This window comes from Camelus ferus, chromosome 5 (assembly GCF_009834535.1).
Source record: "Camelus ferus isolate YT-003-E chromosome 5, BCGSAC_Cfer_1.0, whole genome shotgun sequence".
In the NCBI taxonomy this organism is placed as follows: Eukaryota; Metazoa; Chordata; class Mammalia; order Artiodactyla; family Camelidae; genus Camelus; species Camelus ferus.
Window position 1 is genome coordinate 70442508 of NC_045700.1, and position 23550 is coordinate 70466057.

Genomic DNA, 23550 nt, shown 5'->3' on the forward strand with positions numbered 1-23550 from the left:
CTGCTAAATTTGGGAGGTGTTAAATGATGAGCAGTATTTAGAACAAGAAGCCAGGAGCAAACACGTAAAGGCAGAGAGGCCCAAATGTGTTCAGAGTTGTGTATGCAGGAGGAGTTAGAGGTGTGCAGATGCGAGAGTAGTAATGTGAAAGGTATTCAGGACTGTAAAGGTATCACATCTCTAAAATAAAAATGATTAAGTACTTATTCCAGTGCCAGTGCTACAGCACTGTGCTGGAATGTTAACATTACTATGTAACATTTAACCAGTAAACATTCATTTCTTTTTATATCTAGCTGCTGTGATAATATACTAAAATGTGATTTTTCCAGATTTTGAAGAATCCTCCCACAGAGTTCAAATTCTATTAATGAAGGCTATATAATTTTATTCCTTTTGAACTGGCTATTTGCTACGGGTTGTTTTGTGTTGCCTTTTTCCTCCAAGCATATAAGTCATTTGAGATCAGATCTCTTTTAAGCAGCACTAAACAGATTGATAAGGAGGAAATAAGAAATTTGTCCAAATTCATTTAAACTTTAGAAACATAGTTATACCCCCTAAGCAATATATTTTTAGATAAGGTGTAATTAGAGTAAAAATCACAGGTGAAACAATCTTGACTAATGTTTGTTTGGTTATCCTACGTCCACAGAACTAATTTCACTGATTTTCCTCTGTAGCTTCGTGAATTGAAATATGTTGGATTCATTTATATGGACTCTCTTCTTTAGATGTCTGCTCCAATGAAGATCTCCCTGAAGTTGAGCTGGTAAGCCTGCTGGAAGAACAGCTACCCCAATATAAGCTGAGAGTGGACTCTCTCTTTCTATATGAAAATCAAGACTGGACTCAGTCCCCACAACAGCAGCAGCATGCATCTGATGACCTCTCTCCAGTCCTTGCTGAAGAGACTTTCCGTTATATGAGTGAGTATTTTAGAGTTTGTCCGTTGTACTAAAGATCATGTGTGTCTTGGTGTTGAATTTTAAAATGTTTGACGTCCCTAGCCATTGTTCAGTGTGTACCTACTTTAACTTGAACTGATTTAACAACACAAAGAAATGATTCTAATTGTGTTACATCTGAACACAGAAAGCTTATCATTCTTATGACTGTGTGTCCAGGGTTGCAAGCACACTCAGAGTTTCCCATTTCTCCCACCTTTTACTTGATACTTTCCTCTGACTGAGTAGAAAAAGGAACTCTTTCTAAAAAGTAGTGAAAGTATTTAAAATTGTAATATTCCTTTATATCTCTCAACACTTATTATTTTAATAGTTTAATATCTTGAGCCATCAACTTTTTGACTCATATCTTCCCTATTAGACAGACATAAATCACAGGAACTTGTCAAGTCACTAAAAAGTATAGTTCTTGGATATGTAAGGAGTTTTAATAATGCCAAGAAGAAATAAGTGCACACTATATAGTAATCATCATTTACTTAAGGATTCAGAGAGAATATTTCAGTGAGAAACTAAGCCAAATTTGTCCTGAAAATAAGTACGTTATACAGCAAACTCTTAAAAGTGAGAAAACTAAATAACTTTAAAATAAAATAACTTTATTTTTAAACTTTAAAATAGGGAGTTTGTTTGTTTGTTTTTGAGTTGTGGGTTAAAGGAGATCATTTTTGCTTTTGACCTTTTGGAATGCAGATTTTTGGAATCAGCTGAGCTTACTTTTTTTTATTCATTCACTATAAAGATATATGTGTAGTAGCTGTTAAATATGTAATAAGCCTCTAAGTTCAATATTGTGTTTTTGTAAAGTTATTTTCATTTGAATTAGATATGAGATTCTATCAAGCCCTTGATATTTTCCCAATGGCTGCTTTGCTATTTTTAAAGATTCTAGCTGGAGAATGATTTTTGTTGTGAAATCCTCATTTTCATAGTAATCATTAACTTGCTTTTATTAGTACTTTCCTATAACCAGATTACTTACAGCTCAGAAAAAGAATTGTAAACCTGTTTTAAACTTGAATTGGAAACTCAAAACTATTTCTGTCCTCAAGAAACCTTTTAAGTAACTGAATGCTAAATTAAGGCTTTTAGCCTCTTATCCAGAGCATTGTTAACCAAAGCCATTGGCCATTTCACCGTGATATTAATTGGAGAATTTAAGGAATTAGGGAGGCTGTAAAATTTTGCAGGGAAATATAGTTGTAGAAATTATTACTTCCGGTAGATAGTTATACTTTTCTTCAAGCTCTGCCCTCAAAAATCATTAATCTGTACTGGCAGGGAAAGAAATACAATTGATAATATTCAGGAAGCATTAATCATCAGTCGAGTTGGAGAGGTTAGCAGATTTATAATCCTCTCAACTAGTTCCACAGAAAAATTAAGTCATATGCCCTAAGACATCTATTGTAGAAGGGATTACCTTATCCCCTATGTGTCATGTACTAGCTAGGTATTATTCCTGGGAGAACTGAGAAAATTGTCACTCACATCATTATCTATAGGACTTAATTCTCCCCTGGAACCCTGCTGAGAAGGGCTGTCCTAGACAGTGTATATCATCAGCCTCCTTTATTCTGTCTCAGTTCTTTTGAAGGCAGTTTTGTTTGTTTGTTTGTTTGTTTGTTTGTTTTATTGTAGAAATATTCTCTGTATTATAGCAGCAAGAACCACTTCTTTGGGGTTAAAACCTCAAGACTTGTCTGTAGTTATCAGGAACTATTGCAGTTTTTACTCTGCCACGCGGGCAGCATTTGTGTATCATATTTGGGTTTTGGTGTAGGAGGGTTGGAGAGTGATGAAAGATTAGAAGTCTCTTCAAATTAGGTAATTGTGGTAAAAACTCTAGATCTTGAAAAAGGACATATGAGAGAACTATTCAAGTTCTCATATAAATGACAGGGGTGTCAAAATGGATTAACATTGGCATTTTCCATCTGAAAATATTTGGAGGATGGTTGATGTGAGATTATGCATCCATAACATAAAATAAGAATTAGCAAAGTGCTTATGTATATCTACCCCTTATGTTTTCTCAGAAACATTAGATTCTCCAAATATTAAATATAAATGTTGAATATTAATTAACAACCTTTGGAAACCAAAATTGTTGTGTAAAATGTTTATCCTCTCCCTGAAGTATAAAATTTTTTTAGGGAGTTAGAAAGGTGATGTCTGGAGTCAAGCAAGGAACATTGCTAATTTCTGTACCATTTAACATATTTTTATTTTAACCTTTGAGAACTAAAGGGAAAACAGGACTTGATAGGATTCGTTATAATAAAGTTAACCTGCTAAGCTCTGCATTCTCGATTACAGAATTAGAGTGAAGAATTAGTCTGTCACTTTGGAAGCATTTAATCACAATGTCTAAATGCCAAGAGGGCACTTAAGAGCTTTGCCATGAGTACTTTTGGAATCTCCCCAAGCAGCCTGTCTTTATCAGGAGTATTGTGTTAAAGAAGAGAAGACAGAGCTGATCAGGCTGCAGAGAGGAATCCGTTGTGTTCCTACATACTTTGTGACTGACTGGCATCAACTGAGCGACCTTGTGCAACTGAGGTGGCCCACCCTTTGGGACTTGGTGATATATAGACTGTTTCACACAAAACATAAGAATTGGAGAATTCTAGTTGCATTATCTAGCTTCTTTGCTGTAATGAATATTTAAGCATTTGAAAATTCACTTTTCCTTTTTGAAACCTCTTAACAAAAGCTGCTATTTTTTGATTGCAAAGACAACATTTGTTCTTCATGGCAAATTAGCAGAAAACTAAAAAGAGAACAACAAATCAACCATAATCCCTACCCAAAGATAACCGCTATTAACATTTTTTAAGGTGTATCCTTCCAGCCTCTTTTGTGTCTGTATAGATATGTTTACACTTTAAAAACAAAATTTGGACCTATGTTGTTTGCAGATAGATAGTATTTTATTAGATAAAAGCCTTTGCTCTTGGTGGGACTGTGGTAGAAACAGCAGCATGGTGCAAAGAGCCCTTCTCTGAGAGTGAGCAGACCTAGGGTTTTTTGGGTCACCTTGTGAGATGGGAGTTGTTATCACCATCTTATTATTATCTTAGCTTGGCCACTAATAGCTTGCTTGGTGATCTTGGACATGTCACATAATTCCTCTCAGTCAAGGTTCCTCATATAAGAAAATGAGATCATAAAACTAGATAACTTCTTAAGGTTTAGCTTTAAATTGTCAGACTGTGACAGATGATAAGCATTTAATAGGAAATATATTTTAGTTTCTTCTCACTAAAATGTTTTATTATAAAGATTTCTGTATTACTGTGTCCTTCATTTTCTGTTCCCCTTTCATCATGTATGACTTGTACCTCGCAGCATTTTATTACATTCTTAACTTTCTAGTTTTACTTCAATTAAATTGGCCACTTCATCTTCAACTCTGATCAGTCATGTAATATAAGCCATGTAATGTGTTTTTTTAATTAGTTGTATAAAAACTGTTTTTAACTGAGTCTCCAGGATTCCTGGTTCTTGCTTTGCATGTGAACCCGGATCGGTGGTTTTCTTCCCTCGCTTCGCTTCAGAACTTCGGGGCACCTTTACTTCCTACTTGTGCCCAGCGGCTCCTCCAAATGAATTAAATTAGAATCTGGAGTTGAGACCCACTGCCCTGTGCCACATTTGTTTTTGCAATCATTGGCTAGTTTTCTGTAGTTTAGAGCATAGATACACTGACTTGATTTTTTTTCTCTCATCGTATTATTGAGACCAGAAGTAGAAAAGACCAAACACTGTAAGCATCTGCCTTAATTTGTAATCCTTTGTTTCTGCTATGCTACCAAGTTAAATTGTGAAGGTTCCTTAGGCCCAAAAGGCTGTTTCCTTTATCCCTGTGGTTAAATTATAGAATTGTTTTTCAACTTGTAAATACAAATTCTTTTGGAGTAAAAGTGTTTCTTTCTGGATTTTTTAAAAAGTCTTTTAAATTTCAGTTTAAAAGTTTTTCAACTCTCTCCTGATACTGTCAATCTAACAATTTTGTTTTAGTTTCAACTAGGAGCAAGATTATCATTAATAATTAAGCTCTGGGTAATTCCCAGTTTTATTTTAAGCAGTGATGCTAGGAAGAAAAATAAGAGGCTCAGATTAAAGTAGAACCTATCTAATGGTGTCTTTGGGGGCAACCTCAGTGTTAAAATGGGACTAAGGAACTGCAAATGACTTAAATCATAGTACCTGCTGCCAACTCAGTGCATTACTTACAGAGAATTTTAAATGAGGGCTGTTTCATACATCCCATTGTGTTTAAATAGTATAACTGTAAACAGTTGTATGACACCTAGCAGTTTACTGACTACTGCTTAGTAGAGTATCATATTTGAACCTCCTAATGACCTTGTGAGATGAGTGTTATCACCTCCATATTAAGAAGTATGGAATCTGAATCTGAGGAGGGATAAGTGACTTGTTCAAGCTCATTCAAATACCCGAATTCAGCTTTTCTGCTTCAAGCCTCTGAGTTTTCACACTTTAAGGCAACTAATTATAAAATCAGTCAAAGTCAAACACAAGTCTGTTTCACGTAATACACTCCAAAGTCAAAAGACCCCTCTTTTATTACGCATCATTAGCTTAAAATGGTATTGCATATTCTGACTGTGGAATCATTAGGGTCATATTTGTCCTTTTCTCTGGAACTAAATTAGTCAAGTGCAGTTACTGAATTTATGGAGGGCCAGGAATAATGGGTTTGAGTTATGCAAGTAACAGTATAGCATACAGTTTATTTTATAGTAGAGGCCTACATATGATGAAGATTATCATAAAGAAAATGAGTTTTTAATTAAGCTAAAAAGGGTTATGATTGATAATAGAATTACAAAAAGGTCCTACAAGTCCTGTTCCTCGTTTAGTGTGCTAGCTCACATGATAGGTGGCCACAGATGTCAAAGATAATCACAGCAGAATTCTAATTAAATCCCTTATATGTAACTTCTCACGAGCTTGCCCCTCAATAACTTTAATTTAGATTAGGATATAAAACAATTGGTGATTTAATTAATTCTCCAGGCCCACATTCTCTAGTGTGAGTGAGTCAAAGTTTCAGTCCTATTTAGGGAAAAGGAGATAGTCAAGTTGGGACAAGCCTTTGACTGCCTTGTGATCATTTGATACTTTCTTAATTCACTGTATGGTGTACATTTTGTTTGTAGTAATTGGTCTATTTCCTGAGAATCTAGCACATGAAATATTTCTCTCCTTTGCTTTTTTCACCTATATTTTCATACTAAATATTTTTCGTGAAAGTCTGGGTTTGTGATTGTTGTTACCTTTAAATTTTTATAAATACTTAAAACTTTGTGTTATTCCTAAATCCTCTGATGAGTTGTTTTTACTGTTTCAGTTCTAGGTACAGACAGGGTGGAGCAGATGACCAAAACTTACAATGACATTGACATGGTTACACACCTCCTGGCTGAGGTAGGAATATGTCTTCTTTTTCTAAGGTACAAAAAGCTAAAACTTGAAAATCATTTAGAATTTACACACCAAATGAAAAATGATGATGTTTTTCCTCTGGGTTATTTTGTATAAGGTTGTTATAACTAGAGCAACTGGCATACCAAAGTCAACAGTTTCTGAGGTTTATTATTATGAAATTGTGGAAGACTTAATTTTTTGTTGTTATTGTTATAATGATGCTGGTTGCCTTCTCTGTCCTAGAAAAACAATCTTTAAAAATTTTTTTTTAATAAATCCCTGTTGTCATTCACCTTGAAACAGAACTGCCCATTCAAGAAACAGCTCCGTTATAAATCAACACCAACAGTTTGGAGCATCTTCCATTTTCTACTTTCAGTCTAAGCTATTATTTGTGCTCACTTTGTCCATGACAGGCTTTTTAGTATGTGTAGTGTATCTTTTCCAAGTGGTGGTCTTAAAGGTCTCTCCATATGCTTCACTTTCAATTGATCTTATAGAAACTGTCCTTCTCTTTGAAGAAAACTTCTCCCCATACCCCCCTCACCCCCAGTAGCTCCCCAGAATGATTTTGTATATCCCACTTAGCCTATATTGAAAATGAGATAAGTGGGCCTTGAAAATTTAGAGATAATCCATCCACCTGTTTTCATGTTGCTATGGAGCAAATAAGAATATATAGTGATTAATGTAAGCTGAACCCCTACTCATATACTATAAGGCACTTAGATGTATATTGACAGTTTTCCATTCTACAAAGTACTGTCCTCACCACCACCGTATAGATGGGATTCCTGTGCAATTGCTAAGTATCACCATTTACCCAGAAAGAGTCACTCTTGCCTTGCTTGACTTTTCTGTAGGCCTCCCTGCATCATTACCTCCAACTTGTGCAGACTCCCTTCTCTTACTCTAAGAAGAACCCTATAGCCTCAAAACTTCCAGTCTGTTATATTCCCTGTTTTATTTCACAATAAGATTCTTACACTAGTTGACAACAGGGCTCTTGATTATGCTTTCCTGTAAGCCTCTGGCTCTGAATGCTTATAAGCTTTGCCCTAATTGGAACTGTTTTCAACATGCCTACTGTATCATTATCATGCTTGATAGACAAATGCATTCAACAAATATTTATTGGACTTTTACTTTGTGTCAGGCCTTGTCCTCCTTTTTAAAGGCTATATTGATTTTCTAATTCACCATAGTCGTAAGTTTGAAGGTTGGGTTGCTGTATCCTAATTAATAGGGTAATCAATAAATCTCACTTGATATCAAGAAAAGAAATGCCAACTATGGTGGTCATCCATTTAACCAACATACCATTTGTGTGTCAGACCCTGTATTCATTTGTGTGTGTCTGGGCATTAAAATGGATCTTGATGCTTTCTGGGACATTGTTTTGAGTTTAGCAAAAATGACTACAGAAGTTCTAAACTACCTGTTTAATTTTATTTGTACTCAAAGAGAAGATGTATTTGGTATTTTAACAGAGAGATCGTGATCTGGAGCTAGCTGCTCGAATTGGACAAGCTCTCTTAAAGCGGAACCATGTCTTGTCTGAGCAGAATGAAGCCCTGGAGGAGCAACTGGGACAAGCCTTTGATCAAGTAAGTCTTGGATCAAGTATTTGTAGCATGAAACAATTAGGTCTTGGGCGATGAAGAATTTATTTTCCTGGCTCTCCCTGAAGTGATGACGGTAGGTAGAAAAGTAACACCAGCACGTGTTGACTGTTGGTATCCATCGAACTAACCAGTAGAGAAATGAAATGTTACTGTACAGAGGAGTACCTATGTGACTCTATCTTGGCCTATATTTAGTACCTACAGCATCGTCCTTAGATTCTAACTCTTTATCCCACCCCTCTGTGTAGGCTTTGTGTGTGATCTTATCTTAAATTTATTAAAAAATATATATATCCCCAAATAAAATATCTTTTTATTCAAAAACCCAAACAAAAGGAAAACAAATTTTTGAAAATATGTTATCCATAGCAATAAGTATTTTTGGTGAGAACTGATTTGTTACTTACTTGAATTGTTACACTTCAAATTTTCTATTACTTGTTATTATCTGGTTTCATTTATATTTTATAAAAGCCTCATGTTTAATAACATTCAAGCCTTTGCTTTGAAAGTATTTATTCCCTAGAACTAAAGTTGAGAAGTCATGTAGAGTCATACAGCTTAGAAGTACAAGCCTTTAGTTGAGAATTTGAAGTAAGACTCTATTCTGATACTTTGAAGTTTCTTCAGTTTTGTTTTGAACTGTGAATGTGTCATTATCTTATGTGAAATTTTCCTCCTATATCCCTATTATAAACAATATAAAAATTGACTTTTCTTTTCACCTAGTTTAGAAAAAGCTGTATTTGTTGAGTTAATGCTCTAAAATTGTAGATTAGGAAGTATCTGAGGTTTGTTTTCTCTTTTTAGCCCTTGTTACTTGAGTCAGTAAAACCTAGAAGCTGATTTTGCGGTTTTGTTTTATGGTGAGAAGCAATGGCTCCATGAATTAGATGCTATATTACTTGTAAGCAATGCAAAATAAAGGCCATCTTGTAAATCAAGCCCTTTTGATGTGCAGGTTAATCAGCTGCAGCATGAGCTCTCCAAGAAAGATGAGTTACTTCGAATTGTCTCCATTGCTTCTGAAGAGAGTGAGACTGATTCCAGCTGTTCTACACCTCTTCGGTTCAATGAGTCCTTTAACTTATCTCAAGGTTTGCTGCAGTTGGACATGCTGCAGGAAAAGCTCAAGGAACTGGAAGAAGAGAACATGGTTCTTCGATCGAAGGTACAGTCAACTTATTCCTACTTTCTTTTACCTTAAAGGCTATAAGGTTTAGGTCCAGACAGTATTCAGGGGAAATAAGGCATAACTTAGGATTTGCTATTGACATTCCAATTAGGGGATGGCAGCCATGGCACATGTATTTGCCTTCCATTGTTACTTAGATCCCACTGAAAAGTGGATAATAGCAAGCTGACAGATGAAGCAGAGAAAGCCACAGCATGGAATATGTATCTTGTGGAGTTTGCACAAATAGCTAAGTAATTACAACTGTGATAAGAACTCTGTTGGAAAATTACAGTGTTGCATGAGCTTGTATAATGGGGGTGGGAGGAATCAAAGAAGTCTTACTTAAGCAAGTGACGTTTTAGCTGTAGCTGTAGATTAGCCAAACAGAGATGTATGGTGGAGGGGAGGGGCTGGGGGTGGAGATGAACAGGCACATTGCAAAGGCCCTGAGAGGAACAAGGGGGAGATGTTTGTCATGTCCTTTTCTTTATCCTTTATTTTATAATAGGTAAAATTTTATGGGTTTTTTTCCCTTTGTAAGTGATGAACTTTTATCTTCAAATGAGTACTAAAGGGTTTTTTAGTTAATACTGTAAAATCATTAGAAGATATTATCATATACTGATTTTTTTTTTCCCATGGAGGCTTGTCACATAAAGACAGAAACTATTACCTATGAAGAGAAGGAACAGCAGCTTGTCAGTGACTGTGTTAAAGAACTTCGTAAGTATTAACATATTCTCTTTTGTAGCCTCTGAGCAATTCATTGGGCTGACTCAGAAATTAGATCAATGGTTTCAGTAGAAGCATCTTAAGAAACAATTTTAAATAATTACTGAAAATCTCGGAATATCACATTGAGCCTACAGCTCTATATAAAATGCCATTTGTACTTTTAAGAAGTATCTTTGTTTCAAATTGTCATCATTAAATAAAGACCTATATTTCTATGTGTTATAGCATGTTAGAATGAAGGGAACCAAAGCTCTTATTTTGTTGATGAGGATATAGTTCTATAGAGAATATGATTTGCTGAAGTCAGAAAACTGGTAAGTAGCAAAGCTAGGGCTTAAATGATGGTATAAGACATAATATTCAATGAGTATTAAGTGCCAGCTCTGTGTCTATAAAGAAATATAATTTAGTTTCATTGTATTGTTAACTAAAATAATTTTTAAAAAATCAGTTGGAAAAAGATCAGCTTTACTAGAGAAAAAATTTTAATCTCTCCGTAAATATAAACCGTTTTGTGTTAAAAGAAGATATGACATCATCATATCAAATCGTTTGGGCTGTGGGCCTCAGAATGTGGTACCTTCTACAGAATATTAGAGAACCAGAAGCAATGTAAATTGAATCTTCTCCATCAGCTCCATCTTTACCCACCTTTTACACTTTAAAAAACAAAAAAGAAATGACTTACCGAAGAACTTGGATCTTGATTTCTTGCCTCCTTATTGCCATCCTTTGAAATATTATAGACATTCTATCCATTGAAAAATAGTTGTATATAGCACTGAGAAATAGTTTTGCCACTTGTTTAGATGTCAGAGTTTTTATATGAAATAAAGATTTATCTCCCCAATGGAATTCTACAGCATGCCAGAATGCTAGATTGTAAGAATTGCTTTAGAAGCCCTACTCAGTTTGCTAGGTATCCCAGAAAGTCTCTCTCCTATATCTCAGTAGGAGAAGCATCTCAGTAGCTTTAACAGATTGTGACTGCTCCATTCTGGGAATATTCTTTTGTTAGATTTGTTAAGCTTGATTTTCATTTCTTTTGGGATCTTATTTATGTCCCTGAAGAGTTCTCAAAGACAGAAACGTCTCGGCACTTACAAAGACAGGTAATTCACCTATCTCTTTTCAGCCTTCTTGTCCTTCATAAAGAAGAGTGCGGCAAAATCGTTAGCTTGCTTGCCTTTACAGGTCATCTCTTCTTAGCTTCGTTGCCTCCTGTTAAATTCCCAGCATTAACCTATTTCAGAAGAACCTTTAGTTTTCTCTATTGTGTGATCCAGATTTATTTCAAATTTATGTTAAAGAAAAATCAATTTGTGATAGTCCAGTGCTTTTTACAAAGCAGGATTTGCCCCTTAGGCCATAGTTTGCCAGCCTCTGCTCTACATTTATATTAAGTTTTATTTCTGTTTTGTTTTCAAGGTGAAACAAATGCTCAGATGTCCAGAATGACTGAAGAATTGTCTGGGAAAAGTGATGAACTGATTCGATACCAAGAAGAGATCTCCTCTCTCTTGTCTCAGATTGTAGATCTTCAGCACAAAGTTAAAGAAGTAGGTTCATTCATTCAACAAAAGCACCGACCTAGTGCTTTATACTCTGCCAAGTGCTAGATGCATTAAGCAAAATAAGCATGGACCCTGCCCTTTTACAATGCTTCAGTCTGATTGCTCTTTTATTCTTCTGCCATGAAATAGTGTGAATGACTACTTTAAAATCACTATTTCTTTCCTTAAAATGGGGTTAGATTTTCCTCAGAAAGTGCGATGTCAATTCCTGACTCATGCTCATTGTCCTATGAACACCTTGATTAAGCTGGCAGTCTGCCCATTTTATTGTGCTTATTTGGCTTTTGAAAGGTTAGCTTTTGATAGTCCTCTGGACTATGTCCCTGAAAGATTCTTAAGATGGCTTAAAAAGAGAGAGCGTAGCCTGTATTTTATATGGGAAGGTTTCACATGTCTCTTTTAATATGTTGTTAGCATGTGATTGAAAAGGAAGAACTGAGACTTCACCTCCAAGCTTCCAAAGATGCCCAAAGACAACTGACGATGGAGGTAATGGAATCTTCCTTTATCTTGTGTGATATGGGAAGGGAGGAGTGAATAGTTTCTCTTTTCTTTGTGAATAAGAATGATTAAAGGTGATTGCCAGATGTAAAACAACAGCAGAAGATTAAGATGAAATTATAAGATCTAAGAAGTAAAAATTTAAAAAAATTCTCTCTCTGAAACTAATAACATGACAACATCCTTCTTGATTAATTGGGGAAACCTTGACTTTTATAAGATTCTTTAGGAATATGTGACCCTTTTACCAATCTACTTTAACTAACCCAACAGTTTTTAAAATAAGATACTTTCTAATAATAATAATAATAACAATAACAATAACAATAATAATAATAATATCTGGTTTTATACCATATATGTCAGGAGAAATAGCAGAAATCTCTTACTTTCTATCTACATAAAAATCTTATATATTAGATATAATTTAGTGGTTCCTTAGTACGTATAAGAATTACCTGGCAGAGTGAGTTTTTTTTTTTCAATGTAAGTTTCAAATAGAGATTCCTAAGCACCATCCCCAAAAGTTTCTAATTCAGTAGGTCCAGAGTGAAGGCCTAGACTCTGCAATTTTAATAAGCACCCTTAGCCGTAGTGATACTGCTGATGCAATCAACATACCACACTTGAAGAAATTTTTGAAGTTAAAATGTACGCTGAAAATTGTGTACTTTTTTAACATGCTTGTGTATCTAACTATAAAGAAGATTCTGAAACAAGAGAGAAGTAACTGCTTGTTTAGGATAACTGAGCACCCTGACATCATATACAATACTTTGTAGACTTGACCTTGTCATTTATAGACTTAGAGGGATGTTTAAAAACGTACGTATCTAATATTAAGCTAAACTAAGTTGACCATAGCTATTATACTTCCTCTATATGTTTTTCTTTAATTTTTATTTATTTATTGTTTTTGTTTGTTAATTTGTTCCCGGGGGGAGGTAATTAGGTTTCTTTGTTTATTTTAATGGAAGTACTGGAGATTGAACCAGGAGCTTGTGCGTGCTAGGCACGCACTCTACCACTGAACTATAGCCTCCCCCGTCTCTGTAAGAATTTTAAGGATAGGAAACATCAAATATTGAATTGACAATTATGGTTGTCTCAGCTACATTTCAGGTTTTTAGGAAATCACATTTATGTGTAATTCTGGCCAAGATATACCCTAATTCTGGCAGCTTGAAATAGATATACTTTCCTTGCTTGATTTGTTTCAGTCTCTGTGTTAAAATTATATTCATAAAGTTAACGAGTCCTGTGGATAAAATTAATTCTTAGCCCAATGGGTGTTTTGCCGCCATTGTCATTTTGAGAATATAATAAAGGACACTAATTACCATCCTTTCTTTCAGCTGCATGAGTTACAAGACAGGAACATGGAGTGTCTGGGAATGTTACATGAATCCCAAGAAGAAATAAAGGAACTTCGGAGTAGATCTGGCCCTGCTGCTCATCTCTACTTTTCCCCGTCCTATGGAGTTTTTCCTGGGGTAAGGAATGAGAAAGATGTTATGTATTTTAGGGAAACTTGTTTAAGGCTAGATGGTCCTGAGGGTAATATGGCTTCTGATGGTGTAAAGCATCTTGAACAGAGATAATGTGGTTTGTCCCTGTTTTTGGAATTCAAGGAACTTAGGCCTTTATTTGCATATCTATATCTACCTTGATACTCCTATTTATTGCCTTTCTTCTAACAGTTAACCTTTTAGATTTATTGTAATATAAAGATGAACCCTAAGGAAATTAGGTTTGGGTCTGTGTACCATAGAGCTACTTCAACTTGGGTCATCCTTGCCCTAGGCCCACCACATGTCACTTTCTCAAATAGTGCAGTGAACATGTAAAACCTCTTTTAATGATCTTGAGTCTCTTCAAATATTTAACTTCAGTTACAGTGTAAGCTCCATGAGGGCAGGAATCATGTTTATTTAATTCATCAATAAATGGTTTTTTTTAATTAAAGAAATTAATGATAACTTCTGAGTTTATGCCAGAATTTGTAATGTTGATTCAAAGGGTTGTTTTAACAATCTAGCTCTTAAACACTTCCGTGCAATTTTTTTAAGGACCGAAACTATAAATTATAATAGATTTTCTGAAGAATATAGACGCAGAATTTTTGTTTAACTTTTAATTTTGAAATAATTTTAAACTTAGACTAATGTTCCAACAGTAAAACAGAAAACTCTCATGTATTCATCGCCTAGATTCCTCAAGTGTAACATTTTACTACATTCTCCATATTGTTCTCTTATTTTTTCTGGACCATTTAACAGTAAGTCACAGATACACGGTATTACTCCTTAATACCTCAGTGTGTATTTATTAAAAACAAGGACACTCTCCTATATAACCACATACAACTGTCAACTTCAGGAAATTGACACTGATACAGTCCTATCACTATCTCCTCCACAGAGCCCATTTAAATTTTGCCAATTGTCCCAACAGTGTTCTTTGAAGGATACATTGCATTTGGTTGTTTTAATCAGACAGTTCTTATGTCTTTGCTTTATCTTTCATGACCTTTTAGAATGTCCTTAATTTGGGTTTGTCTGCTGTTTCCTCATGATTAGATTGAGGCAATGCATGTTTAGCAGAAATAATGCCATGTTCTTCTCAGTACATTGTATCAGAATGCACACATTGGCCATTTATCCCATTACTAATGATATTAGTTAATTTTGATCACTTAGTTAAGGTAGTATTTGCCAATTTTTTCCACTATAATCAATGTTAATTAATAGTTGATTGAATTAATGTTACTAATTAACTTCGCAATGAAGAAAATTGGCAGATACTATCTTAAACAAGTGATCAAGTTACTATTTTGTGGGGAGATATTTTGAGATTATTTAAAGATCCTGTTTCTCATCAGACTTTTACCCACTAGTTTTAGCCCCCATTGATGATTTGTGTCTGACTCAGTTATTACTAGAATGATTGCCAAATGGTGGTTTTCTAATTCCATAATTTTTCAACATTTATTCATTGGCATTATTTTGTAAGTTAGAGCTTTTCTGCTTCACTTATTTATTCATTTGTTTACTTACGTTAGTATACACTCATAGATTTCTATTTTAGCCAATGGATTATAATCCATTATTACTAATATTTATTTTGATACTTAAATTGTCCCAGATATGGCCAGTGGGATCTCCTTCAAGCTCATCTTGCCTTTTCTCTGTCCCAGTCTGGAATCAGCCATTTCTCCAAGGAGCTCTGGTTACTTTTAATGAGGAATGATGTTTGGAATCCAAAATCTGGGTGTTAGGTGTCCATTGCCACTAGAGTGTCATTGCTACCAGACCCTCTCAGCAGGTAGAGCTAGGAAATATATGTGTGTTCGTATGTACAAGAACACATCTATATCTATCTTTTCATTCATATCCATGTTTGTTTATAGATAAATAAACATATATTTAAATAAAGATATAGAAAATAAATATAATACATATATAAAATCATAAGTTCACACCCATACCTCCAATTCTAGTCATTGTCAACTCAGCCCCACTGAGCATGCCACACATGCCAGTTGACTCTTCATTCCTGACCAGAGAAAGGGAAAGCTTGCTTATTTTTCTTTTAATGATTTTCTATGTTATAAAAGCTGTACATGTTTATTATAGAAAAATTAGAAATTACAGAGAAGCAAAAATAGTTAAATACCATCAAATCCTGACCTCTGCAGAATCACTATGAACATCTTGGTTTATAGCATTTCATACTCTTATTTTTGTGTGTCTACAAATGTAGTATTTTCTATTTACCATAATTGTTTCTTCCCCACTGCTTTCCTGTAAAAATATACCATGAAAAAGTAGTTGGTACTTTTTAAAAGTTACATTTCTAGAATGTCTCTTTTTTTCCCCCTGCATTTTAGCCTGTGACTATTTTCTTATGTTTTCTTTCATTATAACACCAAAAGTATTGGATTCTGGAAACTGTTAATTAATTTAAAGACAGTTCTTTTCCCCCAACAGGCTTTTTAGGTAATCAGTGTAGTAAACTCAGGCTTTTTTTCTTAGGAATCTCTGGCAGCTGAGATTGAGGGGACCATGCGTAAGAAGCTGAGTTTGGATGAGGAATCTTCTCTCTTTAAACAAAAGTAAGTACAGATCGCATGTGTTGTTACTCAACCATTGAGATGGAAATTAAAAAGAAGCCACAGTCCAAAGTGACTGATATTTTGAAATTCAGTAGTAAATCTGCTTACTATTTAATTTTTCCTCATAGTGTTCACATTTGTGAGAGCGTTCTCCTGTTCTGAAATTTAGTTTCTAATGATTTCTCCTAAACTTTAGAGGCTCTTCAGGGTGGCTTTATTTTTAATGAACTGCACATATGTGTCTCTTTTCTGAAGCACTCCACTGGTAGGCAGTGGTAATAATGAACACTTCTTTTTTGACAGAGCCCAACAGAAACGGGTATTTGATACTGTCAAGGTTGCCAATGACACACGGGGCCGCTCTATCTCATTCCCAGCTCTGCTACCCATTCCAGGCTCCAACCGTTCAAGTGTCATCATGACAGCAAAACCTTTTGAGTCTGGTTTACAACAAACAGAGGACAAAACAATCCTAAGCCAGGGGAACAACTCAGAGGAGGTTCCAGGGTAAGAAACATAGATTCATATACTCGAATTCTATCATTGCTCTGTGCTATCCCAAGGAAGTTCTGAACTGTCAGTTTTCATTCAGTAATGACTCCCTGTATCATTATTTGTAAGGCAGGTCATTGGAGTGAAAAAGCTACATTTAATTTAGTGTATTCTAAATAGAGTTTGTATTGAACTATAAAATTCTTTGCTACTTCCTTCTTTGGTGTGGCAAAACTTGAGTCTAAATCTTCGTGTTCAAAGTTAAATTTGTTTGCATCTTTTTGGTCATTGGCAGTTATACATAGCATTGGATGACACTTTCTCTTAATTCATGCTCATAATCTCAGCTGCTTTGGTGCCTTTAGGATACACAATAATCTTGAATACCTATTGAGGAAAATCAGATTGCTCTCAATTTCCTATTTGTTTAATTTTAGATTTTTTTCCTGCTTTTCATTAATTCATTTCATTGAATTACATAGAACTAGAAATTAAAGAGGATTACTGGAAAGTCAGCTGAAGGCTTTGAAAGTTAGATATTTGGCACCTGAGAGAAGTCTTTCCTCATGCAGAAATCCATTACCCTGGGTTTTTCATCATATTGCCTGGTCTGTAGCAGGTAGCTTCTGCACCCACAGTAGCCTTATGTGTCAGTACTGCCTCACTGTATGCAGTTCTTAAGAGAAACAAATCTATGTGAATTCACACATAGAATAACTAAAACTTGGCTTGCTACTCTTTCTTCTGATATCAGTGATAAGATACCACCAATTTTTAAAATGTGGAAAAGTGAAAAACTATGTATTACAGAACTATGAAAATGCAGTATTTACGAATCTTGTTTTTTGTTTGTTTTGACTTTTCAATGCATGTTTATTGAATAAATGAACTTCTCAAATGCTGATATCTCAAAAACATTATGAAAACTGGTCTCAAAAATTTGTGTGTTCATTTGCTTCTTTATTAATAGTCTCCTATAGTCTGCAACATGTTCTTTTTTTAACTTTTATACAATTTTTAAAGGTTACTTTCCACTTAAAACAGTTATTACAAAATATTGGCTGTGTTCCCAGTGTTGTACAATACATCCTTGAGCCTATCTTACACCCCATAGTTTGTATCTCCCAGTCCCCCACCCTTATATTGCCCCTTCTCCCCCTACTGGTAACCACTAGCTTGTTCCTATATCTGTGAGTCCAATTTTTTTTTATTATATTCACTAGTTTCTTGTATTTTTTTTAGATTCCACATATAAGTGATATCATACAGTATTTGTCGTTCTCTGTCTGATTTGTTTCACTTAGCATAATGCCCTCCACATTCATCCATGTTGCTGCAAATGGCAAAATTTTGCTTTTTTATGGCTGAGTAGTATTCCATCTCTCTCTCTCTCTCTCTCTCTCTCTCACACACACACACCATATCTTCTTTATCCATTCATCTGTTGATAGACCCTTAGGCTGCTTCTATTTCTTGGCAATTATAAATAATGCTGCTGTGAACATTGGGGTGCATGTATCTCTTCAAATTAGTGTTTTGGATATATACCCAGGAGTGGAATTGCTAGGTCGTATGGTAGTTCTATTTTTAATTTTTCAAGAAACCTCCAAACTGTTTTCCACAGTGGCTGCACCAATTTACATTCCCACCAACAGTGTACGAGGGTTTCCTTTTCTCCAAATCCTTGCCATCATTTGTTATTTGTATTCTTTTTGATGATAGCCATTCTGACAGGTGTGAGGTGATATCTCATTGTGGTTTTGATTTGTATTTCCCTGATGACTAGCGATGTTGAACATCTTTCCATATGCCTATTGACCATCTGCATTTCCTCTTAAATGTCTACAGTGTTCATAGAGAATTCTATGACCCAAAGTAGTTTTTTTCACATTTTGATATTTTTGAAAGTATTTTTCTTTTGCAGCCAATGACATATCATACTTTAATGGGTAGTATTGTTTTATTTCTTAGTAGTACATAAAATAATGGTACCTCTTAACCATCAGTGGTAATATAGATTGAGTGAAATATGATAATATTTAGTTTAACTACTTTAACTGAATTTATAGATGATCATTATCTGAAGTTTCAAAGTTAAGTGAAATAGAAGTTAGTAAACACCACATAATAAAGTATATTTTTGTCTATCTGAAGTCACTTGAAATAATCTATAAAAATAGAATATAGTATTAGAGGTGTGGGTTTGTTGTTACTATTTCTATATTCCTAATATCTAAGAAGAAAATACGCATTTTGAAGATCAGTCTCTTGAACATTCATCATTGTGGAAAGGAGAGGTCTAGTCAGTGCATGTGATTGTCCTGCAGGAACATTCGGAAGGTGGATCAACCAGGACCCTCTGCGGAGAGTGATGTGGCTGCAGCCCTGCATCGCCTGAGTCTGCGGCGACAGAACTACTTAAGTGAGAAGCAGTTCTTCGCTGAAGAATGGGAGCGGAAGATCCAGGTTCTGGCTGACCAGAAAGAAGGGGTTAGTGGCTGCGAGACCCCCACCGAGAGCCTTGCCTCTCTCTACACTGACCAGTCAGAGATCACAGACCTCAGCAGTGCCAGTTGCCTTCGAGGTTTTATGCCTGAAAAATTACAAATTGTCAAGCCCCTTGAAGGTAATAAATAAGTAAAGGCCATTTCTAACATGTTGCTTCTTGGCTTTTCCTCCCCCTGGAATTGAAATTTGTACTGTAATTATAAGAGCACTATGTGCAAAAGATATCTTTTTAGCCCTTCGCTGTTTGGGTGCCAGTGCATAGCAGTATTTTGTGGAAAATGAGTGAAAAGATATGCATTCTCCAAGCCATCGGCTGGCTGTCAGTTCTATTCTACTCGTGTTTTTATACAAATGTGAGGGAGGAAGAGTAATCTTTTCTCTTCCTTTGCTAAGGAATTTCCTTGGAATATCTTAGACAGCAGTTTTCATGGTAAGATAAATGGGATATGATAGATAAATAAAAATAATCTGCATATAATACTTCATCTCTACCTTCCTTTTCAAAAAAGAGTTCTTTACCCAAGAAGTGTCATTTGCTTAGAGGTATTTTTCTTTTGTTCTGTTCTGATCATTCCAGTTCAGTTTCTGTTCTCTTCTAAAATAGAACTTGAATTCAAAATAAATTTCTTTGTTTTATGGAATATTGACAATCTTCAAATGATCGTCTGCTATTATCATAAGTCTGCATTAGAAAAAATAAGGACCCCTCAAACTCAAAGGTTCTGTTAGTTAGTTTTATTCACTAATCTTCAGTGCAAGTATTTGTCAGATAAAATGGGATAAAATGAGTATCAGTGACATAATTAGACACTGCATCTAGCTTGCAGTGATCACTCACCGGCATCCGTAGACAGCGACCAGGAGATTAGATCCTCCTTTTATCACCTTCTTCACTTCCCTACTCTCCCTGAGAGCCTGGTGAAAGGATGGTCAAGAGCAGGGTGGAGAAGTATACAAAAAACACTGAAATTCAGGGTGTCTTCCAACCTAAGAGCCTGGCTTTTGACTTCAAAATTCATAGGCATGGTTCCAAGCCAAAGGAATGTTGATTTTTGTCACCTGAGGAAATTCAGCCCCACCTCTGAGGCACATGTCTTCCGCCTCATCACTGCCTCTGCATCCTAGTTCCTGTTAAGGGTGTTGTCTTGGTTTTTTCATCCCTACTTTAGTTGTCCTTTTTAGAGTTAACTTTTGAAATAGAAAGATTATTATTCATACCTTTAGCATCTTGTTAATCTTCCACAGAGAACTTTAATTTACAAATGTTACCAAAATATTAAGGCCAAATAAATAGTTTTATTATTGTCATTACTTTGTTATACATATAATTTTAGCTTCTCTTCCAAGGTTTAATATTTGTTGAAAATTTAAAACATGCCCTTTTTTTGGCTTGCATACTCAGGATCACAGACTCTGCACCAGTGGCAGCAGCTTGCTCAACCAAATTTAGGAACCATTCTTGACCCACGACCAGGTGTCATAACTAAAGGCTTTACCCAGTTGCCCCAGGATGCCATCTATCACCTCTCAGATTTGGAAGAGGATGAAGAGGAAGGTATCACTTTTCAGGTTCAGAAACCTTCAGAAGTTGAACAAAAACCACCAGTATCGAAGCCAGTAACAGGAATCTTCCTACCACCCATGACTTCAGCTGGTGGTCCAGTTTCAGGTGAGAAGAGTGCTTTGCTTTCTGCATAACTATATGGTCAGCTGACTGCCTCTACTTAAATCTTACAGGCGTGTACTCCATCTTGAATATAAGATGATGGAAATCCGTAACACTAGCGGCTCTTAACGATTCTCTTCACTTCTCAGCCAACCTGCATGAGAGCAATTCAGTCAGGGGCTCACGAACCTTTTGGACTCAGAATCTCTTTATACTTTTAAAAACCATTGAGAATTCAAGAGAGCTTGTCTTGTGAATGATATCTGTTGATATTTACCATATTAGAAATCAAATGAGAAATTATAAAAATATTTATTAACTAATTATTTTTAAATAGTTACATATTAACACAAATAATATGTCTTATGAAAAAATAGCTATTTTTAAAAAGTAGTGAGAAGAATGGTTTTGTTTTACAATTTTGCAAGTCTCTATGGTTTAATAAAAGATAGCTGGATTCTTGTATCAGCTTCTATATTCAGTCTATTACAATATGTTGCTTTGGTTGAAGAATATGAAGAAAAGCAGCCTCACGTAGATATGTAGTTGGAAAAAGAAAGAGTATTTTAATAGCCTCTTTAGGTATTTGTGGATATTCTTTGAAATTACATCAAAACTTGATAAGTGGTAGTTTCTCTAAGGTTTGTAACAATGTGAATCTAAAACCCTGTCAGTGAACTTTTCATACTTTGTTACATTAAGATCTATTAGTCTATCCTACACTTTGAATTGCATCTTTTACCCATGCATGATTTTATAACATCATGCATTGTGCTTTGGGAAAATACTAATTCACTGAGTTATGCAGATCTTCCAAATGTTGACACGTTTCATTATATAATATATTAAAATCATATACTATCACCACCTGTCTCAGCAGGTAAGTCTTTTAGTATTAGGAAACTTTCAAGCTCTCAATGATGGATACAGATCTACCAAAACACTCATTTTAACTTGATAGCTCAAATTCTGTCACTGGCAGCAAATCTTGTCAGTTATTTTCTTGAAGAGACAAGCTCACCACATTCATTTTCGAGAAAATGTTGCCGGATATCCAAGTCTGAATACCTTTATTAGTTGTTCTTTCGAGTAAAAATGGTTTCTGTGAAAAATTGTTACATTCAATTGTACATGTGCTTTTCCTCTGGATAACCATTGCATCACAGTATGCAGCAGAGGGCTTAATGCTTACTTCCCATTTCATCGCACAGAATATTGAAAAGATTCAAAGGTCAAGATTTAATAAATAATTTTTACTGCTTCATCAAGGATGTTCTTATGCACAACAGTGAAGAATCCTAGTACAGCTGGTGTCTTTGCCTTTATGCTAAGGAGCCAGCAGTTTTACCCACTATTACTTCTGCAACAGCAGTGCAAATGCCAACCTGGTCAAAAAGGCAGGTGGCATCTTAGCATTGCTGTAAAAGTAGTTTTGACCTGTAAACTCCCACAAGGTCTGCAAACTACACTTCAAGAACTGCTGGAGTAGATAGTTTGGCTAGAAGGATTGGATGACTAGTTCTGGGTGGGGTTTTTTTAGTATTTTTTTTTCAAAAATGTGTTTCTCTCTTGTTTGTAAGCTATTTTAAATCCTTTTGAATTACAGTTTTAAATTATTGAAGGAGTTAGCTATATACCAACCAGTGGATACAAATGCAATATGTATATTTCATTTCTAGATTTGGAGACTTTTGTACAAAAGACACTTGATAAATGATGTATTATTAATAAATAATGATGAACTTTTTACATTGCTAACATATTCTTTCACTTTTGTGTTTGATTCCCTAAAAAACCCTGCTGCAGCTGCAACCTCACACCCAGGAAAATGTCTGTCATGCACAAACTCGACGTTCACCTTTACCACCTGTAGGATTTTACATCCCTCGGATATCACTCAGGTTACCCCCAGGTAAGAGGGTGTCAGCAATTTGAGGCCTTACTTCTTACCTCAACTATGTCTTCATGAATTTCTTTTTTAAATGACTGTCATTTTAATTCCTAGAATTTTAATTAATGTCTGTGATGATTTCTCATTAGAATATTTTCACATTTTATTTTCTCATTTGATCATTATATCTCTTTGAAGTAGTCAGGGCAAGTGAGTATGTAGTGTCTAAATGAAAAAAGTGAGGCATAGAAATTTCAGGTGAATGGTCCAAGGGCAGACAGGTAGTAAATGACCCAGACTATACCCAGAGTTAGCCAAACTGCAAGATTTGAGGAACCCATCCTCTGCACAAGACTACCCTCACTTCTGATACCACCTGCCAGTTCAGAGGTTCCCCAAACCACTCTGTTGTCTGATAAATTTTCTAGGAGGACTCACTGAACTCGCTGAAACTGTTATGCACATGGTTGCTATTTATCACAGGGAAAGGTTACAGGTTAAAATTAGCTGAAGGAAGAGATGGACAAGTCAGAGTCTGGGAGGGTTCCACACACGAAGCTTCCCTTGTCCTTAGGATTCATTACTTTCCTGGCATCCATGTGTGACAGTGCACACGGAGTATTGCCAACCAGGGAAGCTCATCCAAGCCCCAGTGTCTGGATTTTTTACTTTGGCTTCAGTGTGTAAGGCATGATTGATTGATTACCCATATAGTTGAACCCATCTCCAGGTCCACTGACCCAAGCTTCCCCCTAAATCACATGGTTGGTCTTTCTGGCATGACCGGCCCCCGTTGTCAACTACTAGGTGCGGCCAGGTCCATCCCCAGATCTGGTGTGGCG

The 23550-nt window shown here is 35.5% G+C and overlaps 1 protein-coding gene across 2 annotated transcripts in view; it reads left to right on the forward strand.

Moving 5' to 3' along the window:
• Positions 1 to 23550, forward strand: part of TRAK2 (trafficking kinesin protein 2) — a 58730-nt gene that overhangs the window by 29527 nt on the left and 5653 nt on the right. For both annotated transcript variants that reach the window (XM_032480067.1, XM_006189946.3), the window contains exons 3-15: positions 735 to 929; positions 6349 to 6425; positions 7916 to 8032; positions 9012 to 9221; positions 9872 to 9950; positions 11391 to 11521; positions 11951 to 12025; positions 13393 to 13530; positions 16072 to 16151; positions 16455 to 16658; positions 18971 to 19269; positions 20554 to 20820; positions 22624 to 22729. In XM_032480067.1, the coding sequence (XP_032335958.1) occupies positions 735 to 929; positions 6349 to 6425; positions 7916 to 8032; positions 9012 to 9221; positions 9872 to 9950; positions 11391 to 11521; positions 11951 to 12025; positions 13393 to 13530; positions 16072 to 16151; positions 16455 to 16658; positions 18971 to 19269; positions 20554 to 20820; positions 22624 to 22729 (1978 nt within the window). The remainder of the gene's footprint in view (positions 1 to 734; positions 930 to 6348; positions 6426 to 7915; positions 8033 to 9011; positions 9222 to 9871; positions 9951 to 11390; positions 11522 to 11950; positions 12026 to 13392; positions 13531 to 16071; positions 16152 to 16454; positions 16659 to 18970; positions 19270 to 20553; positions 20821 to 22623; positions 22730 to 23550) is intronic.